We start from the raw sequence: 20818 nt of genomic DNA, 5'->3' as shown, positions 1-20818 counted from the left end.
GAATTTGCGAGTTATGACGTCAGGATTGCGAGTTATGACGTCAGGATTGCGAGTTATGACGTCAGGATTGCGAGTTATGACGTCAGAATTGCAAAATATAAACTTTTTTTTCTCACAATTGACTTTCTTTTTTTCTCACAATTGCGAGTTCATATCTCGCAATTGACTTTTTTTCTCAGAATTGCGAGTTATGAAGTCAGAATTGCGAGATATAAACTTTTTTTTCTCACAATTGCGAGTTCATATCTCGCAATTCTGACTTTCTTTTTTTCTCACAATTGCGAGTTCATATCTCACAATTATGATTTTTTTTCTCAGAATTGCGTGTTATAAAGTCAGAATTCCGAGATAAAAAGTCGCAATTACCTTGCTTTATTTTTTATTTAGTGGCGGAAACGGACTTCCATAGTGTGTGTGTGTGTTTCATTCATAATTAGTTGTTTTGTTCACATTTACGCTGCCTCAAAAAGAAAACTGACATTGTCATTTTCTGGTGCATGTAACCTTCACTTCTCTAATGTTTATTTTTGTGTTTTATTCCTCCATTAGAGTGACCTCAGTTCAGTGGTAATTGTTTTCCCTTCTCATCGCAACTCCTTTTTTCAGCATAACCTGTTTCTTTCCTTCTCTTTAAAGTCTTTTGAAACAAGTAAGAAGAAAACATGAGAAAAGTATTTTAATATTCAATAATTCATTAATTATTATCCCATTAGTAAAACTCTTTTTTTTTTATACTTTATTTGCCATTTTTTGCCATTATTGCCATAACCTTTATTGGATAAAATGTTACTTTGTTATCATTTGGAAAGGGTTTAGAAAGGTTACACTACCTATAACAGTAGCCTAAAAAAGGCCTAAATAGGTATTTGGCTATAAATGTTTCATTAATATTAATATTAACCAGTAGCCCGAGAGGCCAAGGTGACACCAACAGACAGAGCAAAAAGCTACAGTAACTAACATTTATTTTTACACAATATTTTCTCAAAGTTTAAAACATTCTTGAGATGTATTTATTTGGAAATTTTAATTTAGTGGGAAAAAAGTTATCATTTTTATTGGCCAAATAATGCTGATAATCTCAGAGTCTGAAAGTGAGATGAGAGAAATATGTTCCTTCTGTTTTCCTTGGCTTGTTTCCTCTCAGTGCTTTTGCTTCTTCACCGCTCACTCATCTGACCAGCGCTGAACTAAATCAATTATACATGTCTGACTCTGGAGAAAACAGATATTCACTCTTTTGTTTTCTTAAACTGGGAGAAGTTGATGCTTGTTTTTTTATTGATTTGCTGTTTTCTTTGACAGATTTCAAACGTTTCGCATACCACCATGTACACTCTCTTATATTTCATTAGTATCAATTGTAATGGAGTAAAGAGTTTAAAGAGATGCCTAATAGTCTAATTGCAAATGCATACTTTCAAAATTGTTGTTGTTGTTTTTTATTATTGAATTAATCAGGCTTGGCATGGGATCTTTGCTTCATGCTGTAACAATAACAATACTGAACTAACCTCCACTTGTAATACCAACTCAAAATAATACTAATCTACCGGCCGGAGATCAACTGGGCAAACAGCTGCTTTATTTGGCTCTCTGCAAAAATTCAACAAATTTCTCTTGAACTTGTCTGAAGAGCTTGATTTGAAGGGCCGCATTCAGAGACTTTTACATGATAGTGATTCAACTTCAGCGACACTCAGATCTGAAATCATAGTAACTATGAACACATACTTTTAGTTGATCTTTAATGGTAACTGTAATTATTCATTTGCATTACGTCTTTATGTGGAGCCCTTCAAATAAAGTATCTCCAGGATATTGTGTATAAAATATAAATGTACATACAGTACAGTCCTGCATGAAATCTTACCAGGGCTTAATAAATAATTGGATCTCAGCAGCCGGTCTGATTTGATGCTTTTGACCTTTGACCCTACAGACGGATGAGGTGTTTCTAGAGGCACAGATCCAGAACATCACTACATCCCCAATGTTCATGGAGAAAGTCTCTCTGGAACCTTCTATGATGTACAACGTCACTGAGCTCAACAATGTGTCTGCTGGCAGTGAGAGGTAACCTTTACATATACATGTACCATTGGCTGGATTTTGTCCATATATTTGTGACTGTTCAGAAGTTTGGGTTTAGTATTTTTTTTTTTCAGTAAGGATGCATTAACTTTATAAAGAAGACATCTGTTACAAATGTTACAAAATATTTCTATTTCAACAAAATTCTGTTCTTTTGAACTTTCTTTCCTTAAAAAAATCCAGGGGAAAAAAAGTATGACTGTTTCCACAAAAATATGAAGCAGCACAACTGTTGTCAACATTGATAATAATCAGACATGTTTCTTGAGCAGCAAATCAGCATATTAGAGTGATTTCTGAAGATAATGTGACACTGAAGACTGGAGTAATAATGCTGAAAATTCAGCTTTGATCACGGAAATAAATTACATTTTAATATATATTAACATAGAAAACAGCCTTGGTGAGCATATAAGAGATTTATTTAAAAAAATATACTGACTCCAAACTTTTGAACAGTAGTGTAGGTCAATAAAGGAGTGTTTTGGGTTGAATACAGTTTATGTGACATTACATTTGTGACATGTTGTCCATTACCAAAGAAAATAATGCTGACTTGTCCCTCAGATTGTAAAAATGAACAAAAATCATGTTTACAGTAATTTTAAAGTTAATGCACTTACAATGGACGTCTATGGGGCAAGATACTGCAACATTAAAATGCACAGTTTTAAACAGTATTTGTTTTCAAATAAGACTAGAGACAAAATTACTGTCGATTGTTCAAAAATATGAGCTTCACAAATCTTCTTTTAATCACTCTTGGCCCATAGACTTCTATTGTAAGTGCATTGCTGTAAATCAGACAATTGTGTGCTTTGTCCACCCTATTGTTCAGGGTAGAAGTAAGCTATTTTCTGCAAATATGATTTCTGATTCCTTAGATAAATAACTAGAAGAATGTTGCTCTACAAATCAGTGTTTATGATTATGATGAGAAATTAATATGATAACAAATACCAGTTTGCAGTATCTGATGTACTGATGGACGAAAAACAGAATGATTGTGCTATTGACTTGATTTTGCCCACAAATATTCAGTAGTGGTAAATGTGACAGCACCTTTAAATGGTTCGGCAACACCGATGTTGGCGTTACACTTATGTGCAACTTTTTCTTCTGTCTCTACAGCGAGTCAACGTTTGGGAGGATGTCGTATCTGCAGCCGCTGGACACGAGGCAGTATTTGTACTGTTTGAAGCCCAAGCCAGAGTTTGCGGAGAAGGCCGGGGTCATCAAGGGAGTGACGGTGATCGGCAAACTAGACATTGTGTGGAAAACCAACCTTGGGGAGAGAGGACGTCTACAGACCAGCCAGCTCCAGAGAATGGTGCGCTGGATTTAGCGTGGATAAAAAAAAAATTCATAATAAAGACTTGCAAGAATTCAGCCTATTTAATCAGATGAATTATGTCATCAGTCCTTTCCACACAAATCAGCAAGAAAGTGTTTGTGGATTATGCAGAACACATTTCATTCGTGTTGGAGAAAGTTACTTTTAAAAGTAATCCATTACAATATTGCCTTACTTCATGAAAAAGTAACTAATTGCGTTACTTAGTTACTTTTTATGAAAAGTAATGCATTACTTTCTAGGGATGCACCGAATGTTCGGCAACCGAAATTGCGAATAAGCGAAAAGACCGAATTAATTGAACCGAACAATGATGAGAGAGGCGTGCACTAATGCAGCAAAGCATTTAAATCTGTCCGAGAAAGATGCTAAAATCATTACAAGCACCGACAGCGAGAGGCTGTTTAGTGCTGCATCTCATGTCTTCGATGAGAAGAGGAAGGGGTGGTTGCTGCTGGTTACTGTATGATGACTGAAATCGCGAAATGGCCTTAAATGATTAGTAAATAAACTGCAGATTGTAATGTTTTCTAATACAGGCACGGATTGTATTCAAACAGCGCTGCACGAGCTCACCAGGGTTTACAGTCCAAAGCGCGACGAAAATCTGCGCTAATACAGTATTACTCTTCAGTTGCTCAGTCACATTTTGATGCATTTTTATAAGGCATGGATGTGACAATGTGATGCGTGCAACAAACGTCTTCCCAAATTCTTAATGAGAATCATTTATAAATGTGCTGTTGTCAACAAAAAAAGCACTGAAGACTTCCTGGGGGTTTCCGCCTAAATAAAAGCTCCATCAACATTCATAAATGTTAGCATTGTAATTTTACTGTTGTTCTGTAAAATAAAATAAAAAAGTAAAACAATAATAATTACAATACCTATATTAATACTAGTGCTGTCAAACAATTAATCGCAATTAATCGCATCCAAAATAAACGTTTTTGTTTACATAATATGTTTGTATTGTGTATATTTATGTATATATAAATACACACTCATATGTTAACATTTATATTAATATAATTTATATAATGTATAAATCTATTTAATATATAAACGTAACATATTTTTCTTAAATAGCCTATATACATGCATGTGTGTGTATTTATATATACACAATAAATAAACACAGTACACACACATATATTATGTAAACAAAAACGTTTATTTTGGATGCGATTAATCGTTTGACAGCATTAGTTAATACAGTTGTGACCCTGGACCACAAAACCAGTCATAAGGGTCAATTTTTTGAAATTGAGATTTATACATCATCTGAAAGCTGAATAAATAATCGTTCCATTGATGTATGGTTTGTTAGAAAATCTGGAATCTGAGGGAGCAAAAAAATCTAAATATTGAGAAAATCACCTTTAAAGTTGTCCAAATGAAGTTCTTAGCAATGCATATCACTAATCAAAAATTAAGTTTTGATATATTTACCGTAGGAAATGTACAAAATATCTTCATGGAACATGATCTTTACTTAATATCCTAATGATTTTTGGCATTAAAGAAAAATCAATAATTTTGACCCATACAATGTATTTTTGGCTATTGCTACAAATATACCCCAGCGACTTAAGACTGCTTTTGTGCTCCAGGGTCACATTTATTATAACATTCACACATAGTGTTCAAATCTGTAATAGATTTGTATCTATCTGTGGGATCTGAAATATATTCTAATGTTTTAAAAGAAGTCTCTTCTGTTCAGCAAGGCTGCATTTATTTGTACAGTAAAAAATACATGCCTGATTCAAGAAGGGGGTCTCATCATTTTACTAACTTACTCATTTTAAGTTAAGTTGTGCTTTGTTGGTATAATGTCTGCTAGAATGTTAAATAAATGTTCAGTGTTAAGTAAATATTTTTCTTTGAAAACACAAAACAGTAAAGGCAAAATTTGGGTATTTAATTTATGCGATGGTGAAAAAATTATACATTTTGGGGCGGGGGGTCACAAGAAAATAAGTCTTTATTAATTGATAATCTGCTCCTGTAAACATAATTTGTTTTGCTGCCTTTAGTGTTCATTTTTAGTTTTATTAACAAAAAAAAACAAATATTATATTTTTGGCAACTCTCAATTTCTCTCAACACGGGGACAGGAGAGCTGTCAGCCAATAAATTTATTGGAAAACAAAGTAACTCAAGAAAAAGTAGCTCAGATATTTATTGTAAATTTAAAAGTAATGAATTACTAGTCACTTGAAAAAGCAATCTGATTACATAACTCATGATACTACTCATGTGTTCCCCCTCTTCTCTTCTAGGCTCCTGGTTACGGTGACGTCAGGCTTTCTCTCGAGTTGATCCCAGACACGGTCAGTCTAGAGGAGCCCTTCGACATCACCTGTAAAATCACAAACTGCAGGTAAGAGCACTGCTGTGCGTCTGTCTGTGTGCTTGTACTGTAGTCGGTGAGTGTTGAGCGCTGGTTTGTTTGCTGTCAGTGAGAGGACCATGGATCTGGTGCTGGAGATGTGTAACACTCGCTCCGTTCACTGGTGTGGGGTGTCAGGCAGACAGCTGGGGAAACTCAGCCCCAGCGCTTCCCTCTCCATTCCTCTCAAACTGCTGTCCTCCGTCCAGGGTTTACAGGTACGCCAAACTCAGACATCATCAATGGGCTTTTTTCATGCATTTATAGCAAAGGCTTAAGAAATCCTTTTTGGTCCACAGGATGTTGAAATGAAATCTGAATTGGAATGGCAATAGGATTTTACTGAAGTATAATTCTAAAAAACTCAATGCAGTCAGTCACACAACCGAGGAATTTCGTTAGTCTAACAGAAATTATGCGACAGATGTAACAATATTTCAATAACTACATTTCAATTATAAAAGTATAAATTGTAACTATTTATGCCTATTTATTTTCAACTGAATCAACATATTTCTCTAAAATGACAATACTTTTTTTTTTTTATCTAAAGCGCTGCAAAATGTCCATCACATTGTTTTCAGAATAGTTATTGAGAAACATAATTAGGGGATACATTTTGCTCTTCTACAATGACTCATGAATAGAAAATTAATTTCTTAAATATAATGAAATCAATTAAATACACATTTCTGTAGGTGATATTTTAAACATTGATTATTACTATCATCAAATGTTTCGGGGAAAAAAAATGTTTTATGTATGCTAATAACATGTTTACGAGTATTCATATAGAAAAATGCTGTATATTTTAAAAATGACAGCAATTATATGAATTTCTGTCATTTCTTTATAAGCATCGAATTGCATTTTAATTATGTATTTAATATATTTTCAAAATATAATGTACTATATATAAATGATTCTGTATCCTGTTTACTACTTGAATTCAAATTAATTCAGGAACTTATTTAATATTTAGCAACTTTGCATGTGAAATGACTGACAACACCTGCTATAACATGCCAAGAGCTTAGCCAATCATAACAACCATGTCATTTAAAGATTCTCTTAAAGGTACAGTGTTTCAAAAAATGGGATCAGAGAAAAGGTGGCATATGATTACCTAGGGTGACCATACGTGCCATTCTCCCAGGATGCGTCCTGGCCAGGATTTCTATATTGCCTAAAATATCTAGGTTTTGGCTTTGTTTGCGTGTGCAGACCAATCGGTGTATGACATCAAAATACCATACAGACGGTTACTTAAGCTTTCAAAATGCTCTCGAGGTATTTTGATATCATACACCGATTGGTCTGCACACGCAAACAAAGCCAAAACCTAGATATTTTAGGCAATATAGAAATCCTGGCCCGGACGCGTCCTGGGAAAATGGCATGTATGGTCACCCTATGATTACCGAAACGATCATGTAAAATTAAATAAAATAATACATTTTTAGGTGCAATAATCATCATAACTGGGGTACTGGGACACAATAAAATAACATAAAAGTGGAGCATATGACCTCTTTAAAAACTTTATCTCCGGGGTACTGGGACACAATAAAATAACATAAAAGTGTAGCATATGACCTCTTTAAAAACTTGATCCCCCCCCCCCCCATGTCTGTTTTTTTTTTAGAGCATATCAGGACTGAGGCTAACAGACACCTTCCTGAAGAGGACATATGAATATGATGATATCGCACAGGTCTGTGTGGTGTGTCCGTACACCAGTCCAGAGAGCTGAAACCCTGTGTCAATGGACCAACTCCCATCTGTCCTGCATCTATTAATATAACACCTTCTGCTCTTTACCTTAAAGCTTGCTGTTTTAAAATGTCTTTTTTAAGCCCTTAATCATGATTTTAACTGTCTGTTAATGTAAATAAAATGTCAATTTAAAAAGTGTGTTAAAACAATTATAAAAGGCTTCCTGTACAAAAGTGGGCTGTGCGAGGAGTTCAATTTCTTCTGGGTAATAATAACCAAATATCACTGAACACTAACATCTTCAGATTGATTTCAAGACACATTTATTCACTTTTTTTTTTGTTGACAAAAACATTATACTGCTCTGTTTTATAAGCATATTACATAAGCTTCAATCACTCATCTGACTGCAAATATGGCGCATGCAAAAGAAACGGTGAGATTATGAATATGCTTATTATAGCAATATTTTGCTGTCATTACCGATGAATCAAACGCCTAAACAAACAGGACTGGTGATGGCAGCCGATATAGTGATTATCACACACAAATGTCTCTTGTTCCTAAAACGAACAGAATATATAGTAAAAATAATCAGAGAATGTGTTAAAGGGATAGTTCACCCAAAAACGACAATTCTGTCATCATTTCCTCACCCTCATGACCAAACAACGAGTGAATTGTCTTTTAAGGACTGAACTATCCCTAAAAATGTCCTTGGATATTAATAACCATGGCCCCACATCTAATTAATAGGCACAAACGTATGATCAGCCATTCGTTTAGTAAAATAAACTCAACTCTGATATGTCGTTACCAGCTACATTCATAAAGAGAGGACTGAAACGTTATCTACACAGACAAACGCAAAGAAACCTCACTCAGGTATTAAGATGATGTTCTCTGTGTATTAGGTGATTTTAAATGTGTTATTCCTCTTCTCTTCTGATGCTTCCATATAAAGTGCCATGCCCTCCATCTCGGGTTCGACTAGAATAGAAGAATGATTTAAACGATTGCACTCACGACTTCCCTCCGCCGCCCTCCTTCGGTTCTTGATCCTGTATAGACCATAAGACAGAGATTCATAGTTTTCATAATTCTGCAGGATACACAGTTGCATAAACATTTAATAAGAGCACCTGAAAAACATACTTGAGTGAAAGTGACTCCATTACTAGTAACAAGTCACCGATTTCAGTATGACTTGATTAAAAGTCTTATTAGAGTATCTGATTTTAACAGTACTTAAGTATTTTACACATACAGAATGTAGGCTCAAAGATGCATTAGTCCTCAACAACTAAGAGAAATGCCAGTGAAAACCAAGAAACAGTCGATTTGTGAGGAGAGTAATCCACGTTTATTTTCTAAAATCGAAAATGAAACTGAACACCTCAAAACAAGGCGTCTACAAACACTCAAGTCTCATTTAAGTTCAAGTACTCAAAAGGGCGTAAGTCAACCAGTATCCTTCAAAAAGGCCTCAGCTATGTCCTCATCTTATATATGAAACATCTGGGATTCACAACTACCTGCTAATGCACTCATATTTGCCTTGTTGACAAGTTTGGTGAAGTAAGGGCAAAAAATGCACATGCTGTAGTACCGTCAAAGTCCTGTAGATGGCGATATCATTTCTTTTGTAGCAGAAATAAACTGCTACAGAAAAAGGTAGGTGTCATGCAAAATGTAACAAGTAACTGCACTACTCATCACAAATGTATTGGAGAGAAGAGTACATATGCTTACTCAAAAATGTGGTCAAGTAGAGAGTAAAAGATACTAATATCTTCAATACTAAGTCGCCAAAAAGATACTACCATATTGACCCGAATATAAGACGAAGTTTTTTTCTTGGAAATACATCTGAAAAAACGCGGTCGTCTTATATTCGGGCCAATACGGTAATTACATTAAGCAACTAATTACGTTTACTCAAATACTTTTTACATCACTGCATTTAATAAATTTACAGCAGTATAAATATGATATGAAAATTCCTGACAGTTGCAGACAGTGAAAAAAGGAGTAGTAATGGTAAACTTTTAGGCTCACTGGAAAAACGGCTGTTGCGACATCCTGCAAAATGATATTAGGCAAAGTTTATTTATATAGCACATTTTATACACAATGGTAATTACATCACTTCTTGCATGTTTCGCGACACTTTCAAAGTGAGTGGTGATGAAATGTATTACATTTAATCTGAAACGGATGAATGTGTCACTATTTACTCACCCTCAGGTTGTTCCAAACATTTATGAGTTACTAATTTCTCTTGAACACAGAAGGTATTTTAAAGAATATTGGTAACTAAACAATTGCTGGTAGCCATTGACTTGCATAATATGGAAAGTACTATGGAAATCAAAGGCTACTGTCAACTGTGTGGTTACCAACATAAATAAATGTGAATAAATAAACAACATGGAGGTGAGTTAATGATGACAGAATTGTCCGTTTTGTGTGAACCATCCCTTTAACAAAAGCAAACATGAGATAAAACCATGCCCCTCTACAAGTCTTTGTGCTCTTTGAGTATTGTGACTGGTGTTTCAAAGGACTTGAACGCTTTGCATTGCAAGTGCTGTACCAGGTGCGCTACTGAGCAAGTTTACTACATCAGAAAAGCCATAAATATGGAGCTGGTTCTGTGACGCGAATGTCAAAATGTATTAGTTAACAAATAATGCTCTATGGGAAAAGTGTTTTGAGGTCATAACATAGCATTGTGCAAGAAGCCACAAGAAAATTAGTCTTTATTAATCGATAATCTGCTCCTGTAAACATAATTTGTTTTGCTGCCTTTAGTGTTCATTTCAGCTAGAAACTGAATGTCGCAAGTTATTCAAACTTGTGACGCCCACATGAGCACCACAGCTTAATGTGTTGTGTTGAACGGTGTGTCCAAACCACTAAGTGAAAGAATTTTCAGAAATACATTTTATTCAGCTGAGACACATTAAATTGATCAAAAGTGACATTAAAGACATTTATAATGCTATGGTAAAAAATAAGTCTATTATTCAGTAATCTACCCCTGCATTCATAATTTGTATTGAACAGCCTCTAGTGCTTAATTCAGATGGAAATTGCAGTAAATTGTAAATATAGGTACGTTTTGGAGCAAAAATGAAAGTAGAAGCTAATTTTTCCATCGAGTCTGTGTTAGAAATGTCACAAGCTGTATTCGAACTTGAGATGCCCACATGAGCAGCACGGCTCAATGTGTTGCCAACCACTAACTCGCGTCTCCAACTCTAACGAGTGCATTTACTCCTATTAAGACTGCATGCAAGTATACAGTTCTTCAAGCAGGATGAGTGTGGTGTCTCAGACCTGCTGGGATCAGGAGTGCTCCTCTGCGCTGCCGCTGAAAGAGCGACTCCGGATGTGGTTCCTCAGCTGTTCGATCAGTTCTGGATTCTGCTGCTGGATCTGCTGGGCAAACTGCTGTCCACTGAGAGAAACAGCAACACACAGAACATCTCAAACCACAGTTTGAGAATCCTTGTTCATGTGGCACGTCAAAGCATCATACTATGATTATAATTCTGCATGGTGCAGTGGTATATTATACACATCACCTTTGAATATCTGTGTAGCACATCATTCTTAAAACCGTTAGTGTAACACATGTCAAGTCAATCAAGCATCAAAGAGAAGATGCTCACGCTTCAATGAGACTGGATATGTCAGATAATCCACCGACTCCGGCTGCAGGTCCCCCCACCGCGTTAGACATCATGCCCGACATGCTGGTTTTGGAGAGTTAATCACAAACACACCGTGCCATGAGATGATATAGTGTGTGTGACCTATATTAAGAGTTAAAACGAATTTTTCACATTTCAAACAAGTACGGTTGAGTTTCCGTTTACCATATTTGATGTGCTCCATGTATGTGTGTTGATCAATGTTTATATGTGAATAAATCTTCAATTAAATCTGTAATCATAACTCTTGGATTAAACTTCTCAATTTATATGGACTACTTTATCATGTTCTTATGTACTTTTTGAAGCTTAAAAAAGTTGATTATCAACAAATGGTGAGAAATAAAAAAAAAACATCAAAAAGTCCTACAGATTATGAATGACAGTTTGAGAAAATGGTGACAAGTTTTATTTTTTGGATAAACTATCCCTTTAAATTATAAAAGTGTACCACAAATGTGCAGAGTCAAAATGATTAAACTTACAGTTGCTGCACCTGCTGGTTTTGCATCACACTGGCAGCCTATAGTGAAAAGAGGAAGTGTTTGAGTGGATATAAACATCAAATTTAGTCTGGCAGTTCGTTAAAATAATTTAATAGAATAAATGGCACCTGGCTTAATGGTGACATCAGAAAGTGAAGCTCGTTTCAAAAGTACTGCATTGTGGGATACAGTATTCTGCACAGTATGCTCCGTTGCAATGTAAATTTAGTAGATCATCCATGCAGCTGTGCACAGTATATCCATGTATCCTGCAGAAATACTGACAGTACTACTGCATGGAAGTATGCTACTCCAAACCTCTAAACCTTAAAGGGATAGTTCACCCAAAAATGAAAATGTGATGTTTATCTGCTTACCCCCAGGGCAACCAAGATGTAGGTGACTTTGTTTCTTCAGTAGAACACAAACAAAGATTTTTAACTCAAACCGTTGCAGTCTGTCAGTCTTATAATGGAAGTGAATGGGAATCACAGCTTTGAGTAAAAAAATAAATACACAAAAAAAACCAAATTAAACCCTGCGGCTCGTGACGATACATTGATGTGTAAAGACACGAAACGATCGGTCTGTGCAAGAAACTGAACAGTATTTATATTGTTTTTTACCTCTGATTCACTGCAATGTCCAAACTGTCCTGAGCGCGTTCTCAACAGCCGGCGCGTGACGCGTCGTCTTCTTCTTCTTGCTTTACAGCGGATCACAGACTTATAAGTGCATTACCGCCACCTATCTCTCAAATGGACCATTGACACTCCTAATTGAGATTGTAGATAGAGTGTCAATGGTCCATTTGAGAGATAGGTGGCGGTAATTTTTTATTTGGTTTTGTTTGTGTATGTTTTTTTGACTCTCAAAGCTGTGATTCCCATTCACTTCCATTATATGACGGACAGACTGCAACGGTTTGTGTTAAAATTCTTCGTTTGTGTTCTACTGAAGAAACAAGGTCACCTACATCTTGGATGCTCTGGGGGTAAGCAGATAAACATCACATTTTCATTTTTGGGTGAGCTATCCCTTTAAAGCAAAACCAAAGCTTTCATACCCTGTCTTAGATTTTGTGCATTTAGGTCTTAAAATTGTGCGAGTTCTTGTTATGAATGTGTCCCATTTTCTAAACTGCTGCAGTGTGCTAGAAACCACACGCTCACTCTCAGGCCTCCAGCTGACTGGCCCTTTAACTCGGGCATGGGCTGCATTCCAGACACATGAAAGGGGTCGCAGGGGCGATTTATGACCCTTTTCATAAATACTATTAACAGAGAAATGTGAAACCACTTGCACATACCATGCTAATGAAAGCGGGGTTATTGATGAGGCTGGCCATGTCAAAGCCCAGTCCTGTGGCCGTCTGCAGGAAGACATGTTATTACTGGCTAGCTCTCATATTTAATTACTCAACAGGGATACTCAATATACATTCGTAAAAAACTAAGATAGACTGACAGTCTATGATGGATGGGATGGATCAAATGTAAATGTATCTTCTTCTACTCACAGGGCTGGATGCTTCTTTTTGTTTCTGCTCTGCTATCTTTAGGTTGGATTTGTAGGTGTCGTTTTCAGGATCTAACACCAGAGCTTTATTAAAATAAGATATCGCCTCGGGATACTTGCTCATAGAAGTTAGTGCCAATCTAGAATCATAAAGATAAAGTACCATCATTCAAATGTATCACATGAGTAACTGTAATATACTGGTTACAGTTAAAAGAACATTTTAGATTAACTTTTAAAATACGTTGTATAATTCAGCAGGGATGGGAATCAAATGGAATGTAATTCTGATTCTAATTCCGTTTCATTTGATTGATTGTTTTTTGTTTTTGTTTTTCTGCTCCAAAATGATTCCATTAATGAATTTTACTACAATAATTGTTCCTAACCAAAAATACTAAATAAAAAGTACCATCGCAACCAAATATTCAAGACTTGAGGTTTAAACTCATGAGACTGATTCTTTAAAAAGTGATTTGTTTGCAATTACAAAATTTGTTGTTGCTATTTATGGCACTCGGTTTTTCTCTTTCATCATATTCTATTAGGGATGTAACGATTCACTCAACTCATGATTCGATTCAATTCACGATTTTGATTTCACGGTTCGATTTTCTCACGATTTTTTTTAACAAAATTAGATTAAAGACAGTAAATGAAAAGGTGTCCTTTTATTAGGCTATTGCTGCACGTTTCTTTGTAAAATTTAAATATAACATAACTAAATTGAAATTTTAAAACAAACCCCAAATCAAATAAGTAAGTTACACAAATAAAAGAATTCTCTTCAGATAAACAAACTACGGCTTTGTCTGTGCTCTTTCCATTTAAAATGAGAGGCAACCACTGCATTTTAATCATGATCCAAACAAAGATGCAGCATACATGCAGCATGAGCAATTTTTTATCTAAATTAGACTATATAATTTAAAAAATCTGAAGCAAGAACAGAATGGTCTTACTTTAGTTTTGTGAAACTATACATAAAACATATCTGAAGGAAACAGCAGACGAGCTGAATGAGATGCAGATTCACTCTCTGACAGCAGGTGGCGCTTATGAACAGCAATGATACAGTGTTTCCTGGGTTACCGCTGTAAACAAAGCAGCGCTGCGCTTATGAACAGCAATGATACAGTGTTTCCTGGGTTACCGCTGTAAACAAAGCAGCGCTGCGCTTATGAACAGCAATGATACAGTGTTTCCTGGGTTACCGCTGTAAACAAAGCAGCGCTGCGCTTATGAACAGCAATGATACAGTGTTTCCTGGGTTACCGCTGTAAACAAAGCAGCGCTGCGCTTATGAACAGCAATGATACAGTGTTTCCTGGGTTACCGCTGTAAACAAAGCAGCGCTGCGCTTATGAACAGCAATGATACAGTGTTTCCTGGGTTACCGCTGTAAACAAAGCAGCGCTGCGCTTATGAACAGCAATGATACAGTGTTTCCTGGGTTACCGCTGTAAACAAAGCAGCGCTGCGCTTATGAACAGCAATGATACAGTGTTTCCTGGGTTACCGCTGTAAACAAAGCAGCGCTGCGCTTATGAACAGCAATGATACAGTGTTTCCTGGGTTACCGCTGTAAACAAAGCAGCGCTGCGCTTATGAACAGCAATGATACAGTGTTTCCTGGGTTACCGCTGTAAACAAAGCAGCGCTGCGCTTATGAACAGCAATGATACAGTGTTTCCTGGGTTACCGCTGTAAACAAAGCAGCGCTGCGCTTATGAACAGCAATGATACAGTGTTTCCTGGGTTACCGCTGTAAACAAAGCAGCGCTGCGCTTATGAACAGCAATGATACAGTGTTTCCTGGGTTACCGCTGTAAACAAAGCAGCGCTGCGCTTATGAACAGCAATGATACAGTGTTTCCTGGGTTACCGCTGTAAACAAAGCAGCGCTGCGCTTATGAACAGCAATGATACAGTGTTTCCTGGGTTACCGCTGTAAACAAAGCACCGCTGCGCTTATGAACAGCAATGATACAGTGTTTTCTGGGTTACCGCTGTAAGCAAAGCACCGCTGCGCTTATGAACAGCAATGATACAGTGTTTCCTGGGTTACCGCTGTAAACAAAGCAGCGCTGCGCTTATGAACAGCAATGATACAGTGTTTCCTGGGTTACCGCTGTAAACAAAGCAGCGCTGTGCTTATGAATGCTACTTTAATATGCATCGTTCAGAGGCAAGATGAAAAGAAAATACCACGTAAACTTTTCTATAGACAGTAAGTTCCCCTCAGACATACATTCATATAAACTCCTAACCCTAATTTAATCGCGATTTGTTTAGCATCTCAACCGATTTGAATCGTCACATATTTGAATCGATTTTCATCCGGCTCGCGGTTCATCGTTACATCCCTATATTCTATTCTAGACGGCAACGTTGTTCATGTATTATTAATACAGATGTTCAAGAATAAAACCAAATTGGAATATTTTCAAAATGGAATTTGTTCTCAACACAAATTTTATTCCTAATTCAGGCAAATTGGTAACTGTATGGGAATATTAATAAATTAATGCTAAAACACAACTTGGCTATTTAGAATCATATGAATTAAACAAATAATGAAAGGACAGTTATCAGTATATTTAGTATTATTTCAAGACTATTATAGTATTTATTTACCAATATTTTAAATTACCTTTTATTTTTATATTTTCATTTTAATTTTAGTTTACGTTTGAGTCATTTTTTGTTTTTTTGTAAATTTTTATTTAGCTTTTATATATTTTCATTTCAGTTTTAGTTTTAGTAATATTAACACATAAACATATTTTATTTTATGGTTGTGTTTTGTTTATAGTTTTTGTTATAGTTAGTCTTCATGGCAACATTTCTATGTTTTTTAAGTTCATGTTTATTTATTTCTATACTATTCTACACTATATATACTATTTCTATACTATTATTTATATATGTACTATTTCTATAAGTACTTATTTACTAATATTTTGAATTAGCATTTATTTCTATACTTTTAATTGTTCATTTTAATTTTAGTTCAGGTTTTTGCCATTTTTCGTCGTTTTGGTTTGTTTTTTATTATTTTTATTTAGCTTTCCTATTTTTATTTCCATTTTAGTCATTTTAATACTTATTTTATTTTATAGTTGTATAACTTTTTTATAGTTAGTCTTTACGGCAACATTTCTAAGTTTCATTTAAGTTCATGTTTTTCATCTAATATTTGTGTTTTACATCATTTCGGCATTATTTCAATTAACAAAAGCTATTTTCAACTGTTTTAGTTCTAGTTAACAATATCAACACTGACAGTTATAGCACAATAATTGAAGCATCTTACCCCATTCTGCCATAAGCTTTACTGTACGACGGGTCGATGGCAATCGCTCGCTCACAGTCTCCCGTAGCCTCTGTGTAGTTTCCCAGCTTACTATGTGCCGCGGCCCTGAGAGAACAATCCCAGCAGTCAACACCAAACATAAAAACATACGTCTCTATGACTGACGCATTCTCAATGCATTCACCTGTTACAGTAATACACTGCATTTCTTTGGTCCAACTCAATGGCTTTTGTATAACAGTCCACAGCGCTGCTATAATTCTCCTCTTTCATGTGGTTATTCCCTGATAAAGACAAAAGCATGTGAGCGCACAGGGCATCGGGAATACAGCATTCATCAATTATTGATCCTGGTTTTATTTGCATCATTACAATGGAAAGATGTGATGACAGATGCCATTTAGTTATACATAATGCATCCTGAGAAATGAATTGAAAAGTGTTTTTAGTCTAAATACAGCAGGAAAGTGTGACATGCCCTCATTTTTCAGCTGCTCAGCTCTCTCGATGTCCTCTGGAGATGGAAACGTCTCAGGTAATGAAACAATATCATTCTGTAAACAACAATTAGACAAGAGTCTTTGGGAAAGAAGGCAGAATGCTCAAATCATGCTTGCTGCATAATATATTGAATAATAAAAACCAGTACTCAAAATAATGAAAGAAAAACAGGTCGGTGTGTAATAAATGTAGTTACTTTGAGGAGGGAATTGAGGAATATCTCTCTCAGCGGCTGAGGGGTGGCAAGATGATAGTCACTGGAGCTGATCTTGAAAGTCGTCTCCAGACACTGTACTGCAACTGTAAACAGGAGAGTAATGTAATCTGTTTTTTTCAGTAGGTGCCATTACATCCAGAAAGAGTGCCATTACACTGCTCATATGTGGGTGTTTCTTCTACAACTAGCATTGTACAGTGTTTTTCTTTGAATTGTTCTGTGAATATAGTGTAAAATGTAATCTGTGATGTTATGATTTGCTGAGATATAAATAATTTCAGAATTTATTTTGTAAAAATGAATGATACCCATTTTTACACAAATTATGACTGTTGCACAGTTGTGATGTCATTTCTCTCATTTCCTGTCAATAATAATGTGTATATTTTATATAAATTTTTATGTCAATAATTAGTGTACTTGGTACACGGTCAGTGAAGAGCATGTTTGAGATGAGACGTGATGTGTGATAACAAATAAATATTGCTCATTAACATAATTTCCAGGCGAATTGCATTTTAGTTAAATTATGCAATAAGTATGCCTTTTTTTTATTATTAGTTATTTGTGTCTATTTAGGACACATATAATGCTCACTATGCAAACAGACTTGTAGTTGGACATTTTATTATAAAAATATTGAAAATGTCATTTAAATGACGTCAACAAATTTGAAATGTGATGGAGCTGGTTTAGAAAAAATACCAGGATGCTCCTGTAATGCATGTACATACACTTTTGGACAATGACACAGTGACACAGTGTGTGGGAGCTTATTTTCTAAATTGAGTTTACTTTTCTGCTTTTTTTCTATATTTTTTGGTCCAAAAGTGCCCACAGTTAAAGATCATAAAGATTATTTCATGTATACACAAATTCATCTAATTATTACAAATGAGATGTGCACAAAATTGCTGAAATAATAGTAAAAAAAGTAAATACATAAGAGCAGAAAATGTTCATAATGTATTATTGACAAATCATTCAGATTGTGGAACTGACACAAGGGTTTTATAGCTATCCGCTCCATTAACAGGCCACGCGGACATGCTCTTGTGAAAAAAAGTACAAATGAATTAATTAATTATTATTATTATATGAAAAAATACTACAAAATATGAAAAGTGCAAACTGAATGTATTGCTTTTATACACTTAATTGCAAGTTATTTACAATGAAATGAAAATATATTGTAGTTTAAATTTATATTAAATGCAATTTGCTGAGCTCTCCAGTGCTTTTTTTGGCCCAATTACATAGGACTTCAATACATCTGTATATTTAATTTCATAATTACTTGTATTGTTTATGAAATACAGCGTGGTTAAAGTGTACCACTGAATGCACTGACAAGCATTTATGATAAACAAAAATATAATGTTATTTCTCTTGAAACTTTTCATGCATATATTAGTAATTACACATTTGCAATGACGACATTGCAATTTTGTACATTTATACGTTAACTTTAATATATTAACTTTAGATTAAACTGCTAATAACACACTGAAGTTAAAATGATAAAAACCAAGTACTTGTGCTTTACTATGTTTTTCAAAATAACAGTACTTCTTTAAAGCACAACAAAAGATTTGTTAAAGGGGTCATATGATGCCACGCTTGAGGTATTCGGCCAATCACAACGCACTGGATAGCAGGCCAATCACAGCACACCTCGCTTTTCAGAACGATGAGCTTTGTAAAAATCAACGTGTTTCAGAAAGGCGGGGCATAGAGGAGAAACAATAATGTACAGTATGTGGAAAATAATGTGTTTTTGTTACTTTAAACCGCATAAACACATTTCATTACACCAAATACACAAAATAATGTTCTTTTTAGCAACATCATATGACCCCTTTAAAACATTACGTTTAAAATATACTTGAATAATGGTTATCAGTTCATGCCGATAATCTCATCAAATATTACCCAGCTAATCCACCTCTCTGATAAATCAGGCCGATATATCACTAATAATAATGATGTGGTTACACAGGTAAGTACAAGAGCTTGCTGTGGTGATTTACCGTCCCTTTGATCGAACAGTGACCAGAATCTGAACAGCCAGCCCAAGAGTAAAAAAGGCCTGTGACTTTCAATGTTTTAAACATGAGGGTGACCTACCTTCCAGACTTTCCTGTTCATCTGAATTCAGCGAGCCACAGTGAGTCTGATCTCTGAGGAACTGAACGATAGAATACGCCAAGCGCTTTTCCACTGCCATTTTGTCTGGGAGAAACCTGGGGAAAGATTTGTTGAAAAAGGATCGCTGAAAAAGCTCCTTTTTAACTGAATCAGAACATTACAGGAAAAGCTGGCATGGATGGGTCAGCTGAAAGAGCAATAATCATATAACAAGAGACCGCAGAGACAACATTTTCCACTTGCAAAATATTCACTAAAACAGAAAACATGATTAATAAATGTATAGATTGACAAGGCTGTCAGTACATTGTGCAAATAAAATAATCCGATTAACCGACTTGACTATCTATAGATGTTCTATACTAAGCATATTTATACAAGTCATGTTGCTGCAGGGGTTAATTACATAACAATCATCTATCAATTACTTTATAAGCTTCTGCTCACCAAAGCTATATGGATGTATTATGAAATATAAAACTGTTCTGATCCCCTTACAGAGTACATAGAATAGTTTCATGCAACTGTAACACACAGCGAGTTATTCATGGATAAATAGCACAAGCCAAAACACATGAGGCAGTTATGCTGACAAAGGAATCCGAATGTCCTCCCACAACATGAAATATGATTTAGTCTCAGGTATAAGTCACAATAACCCCGTTAACTGCAGCTGCGCCTCACAGATGGTTGATGTTTACATTGGTTTGCACAGAGGAGATTGCAGAAGCTGCGATGGCTGAACACATTCGCAGTTTAATTCACGGAGAGAAGGAGAGACCTTTGCAAGCGTAGGTCTCTGGTGCTCTTCAGGACCCCCGCATCTCATATTCAGCGCAAAAATATCAATAAGATTATATATTCTTGAGGATGCTGTGCGCGCCCCCGCCCACCTACCTGGAGAAAGAGGCTGCAGCGCTCGCGCCAGACACAGCGTCGCGTCAGACTGACGCTCTGCACTGCGCATGCGCCGTCGAGCCGGAAATATGCCTGCTCGAGAACTACAATAAAGATTTTATGAATCGTACTACGGAAAAGGGGCTAATTTATAGGTTGTGTGTGTGTGTGTGTGTGTGTGTGTGTGTGTGTGTGTGTGTGTGTGTGTGTTCTGGTATATGAGTGTATGAGTATGTGTGTGATCTGGTTTATGAGGACACAAATGTGTATAATGACATGGGTACTACAACGTAAACATGGTTTATAAGGACACTTTCTGTGTCCCCATAAACCCAAAGGCTTAAAAAACATACTAAATGGTGTTTTATGAAATTAAAATGTGAGGGGTGGGTTTAGGTGTAGGATTGGTGTAGGGCGATAGAAAATACAAGTTTGTACAGTATAAAAACCATTACACC

General features: G+C 35.7%; 2 protein-coding genes across 5 annotated transcripts in view; one reads left to right on the top strand and one right to left on the bottom strand.

Annotated features, from left to right (window-relative positions):
- The window catches only part of trappc13 (trafficking protein particle complex subunit 13), a 15758-nt gene extending 7977 nt beyond the window's left edge, over positions 1-7781 (top strand). Inside the window, exons 8-13 of one of the 2 annotated variants that reach the window (XM_016458894.1) lie at positions 550-567; positions 1943-2076; positions 3226-3424; positions 5734-5834; positions 5914-6061; positions 7489-7781. In XM_016458894.1, coding sequence (XP_016314380.1) covers positions 550-567; positions 1943-2076; positions 3226-3424; positions 5734-5834; positions 5914-6061; positions 7489-7596 — 708 coding nt within the window. In that variant the 3' untranslated portion in view covers positions 7597-7781. The remainder of the gene's footprint in view (positions 1-549; positions 568-1942; positions 2077-3225; positions 3425-5733; positions 5835-5913; positions 6062-7488) is intronic. The other variant, XM_016458895.1, reaches the window with a different exon arrangement.
- Positions 7782-7862: 81 nt separating this feature from the next.
- On the bottom strand, positions 7863-20424 carry LOC107667268 (small glutamine-rich tetratricopeptide repeat-containing protein beta-like). Of its 3 annotated transcripts, none has more exons than XM_016458896.1 (12): positions 20361-20424; positions 19443-19558; positions 17295-17398; positions 17076-17151; positions 16782-16881; positions 16598-16702; positions 13283-13421; positions 13073-13135; positions 11764-11801; positions 11237-11320; positions 10902-11022; positions 7863-8620 (listed from the first exon to the last, which is right to left on the bottom strand). In XM_016458896.1, exons 2-11 carry the CDS (start codon positions 19540-19542, stop codon positions 10911-10913), a joined length of 921 nt encoding a protein of 306 aa, XP_016314382.1. In that variant the 5' UTR covers positions 19543-19558; positions 20361-20424; the 3' UTR covers positions 7863-8620; positions 10902-10910. The 3 variants fall into 3 exon arrangements, with proteins under 3 accessions (XP_016314382.1, XP_016314383.1, XP_016314384.1); XM_016458897.1 differs by lacking the exon at positions 20361-20424 and adding an exon at positions 20245-20342; XM_016458898.1 differs by lacking the exon at positions 20361-20424 and adding an exon at positions 20123-20231.
- Positions 20425-20818: the final 394 nt, after the last annotated feature.

The sequence above is a fragment of the Sinocyclocheilus anshuiensis genome, unplaced genomic scaffold (assembly GCF_001515605.1).
Source record: "Sinocyclocheilus anshuiensis isolate Anshui unplaced genomic scaffold, SAMN03320099.WGS_v1.1 scaffold952, whole genome shotgun sequence".
NCBI lineage: Eukaryota > Metazoa > Chordata > Actinopteri > Cypriniformes > Cyprinidae > Sinocyclocheilus > Sinocyclocheilus anshuiensis.
Note: the sequence above shows the minus strand (reverse complement) of the source record. Positions and strands in the feature narration are given on the sequence as shown.

Coding starts and splice junctions, on each gene's coding strand:
- LOC107667268 (XM_016458896.1), bottom strand. CDS start 19,542: ATGGCAGTGGAAAAGCGCTTGGCGTATTCTATCGTTCAGTTCCTCAGA. Junction 17,152..17,294: donor TCCTCAATTCCCTCCTCAAA/GTAACTACATTT, acceptor TGTTGTTTACAG/AATGATATTGTTTCATTACC. Junction 13,422..16,597: donor AAAGCTTATGGCAGAATGGG/GTAAGATGCTTC, acceptor TTATGATTCTAG/ATTGGCACTAACTTCTATGA.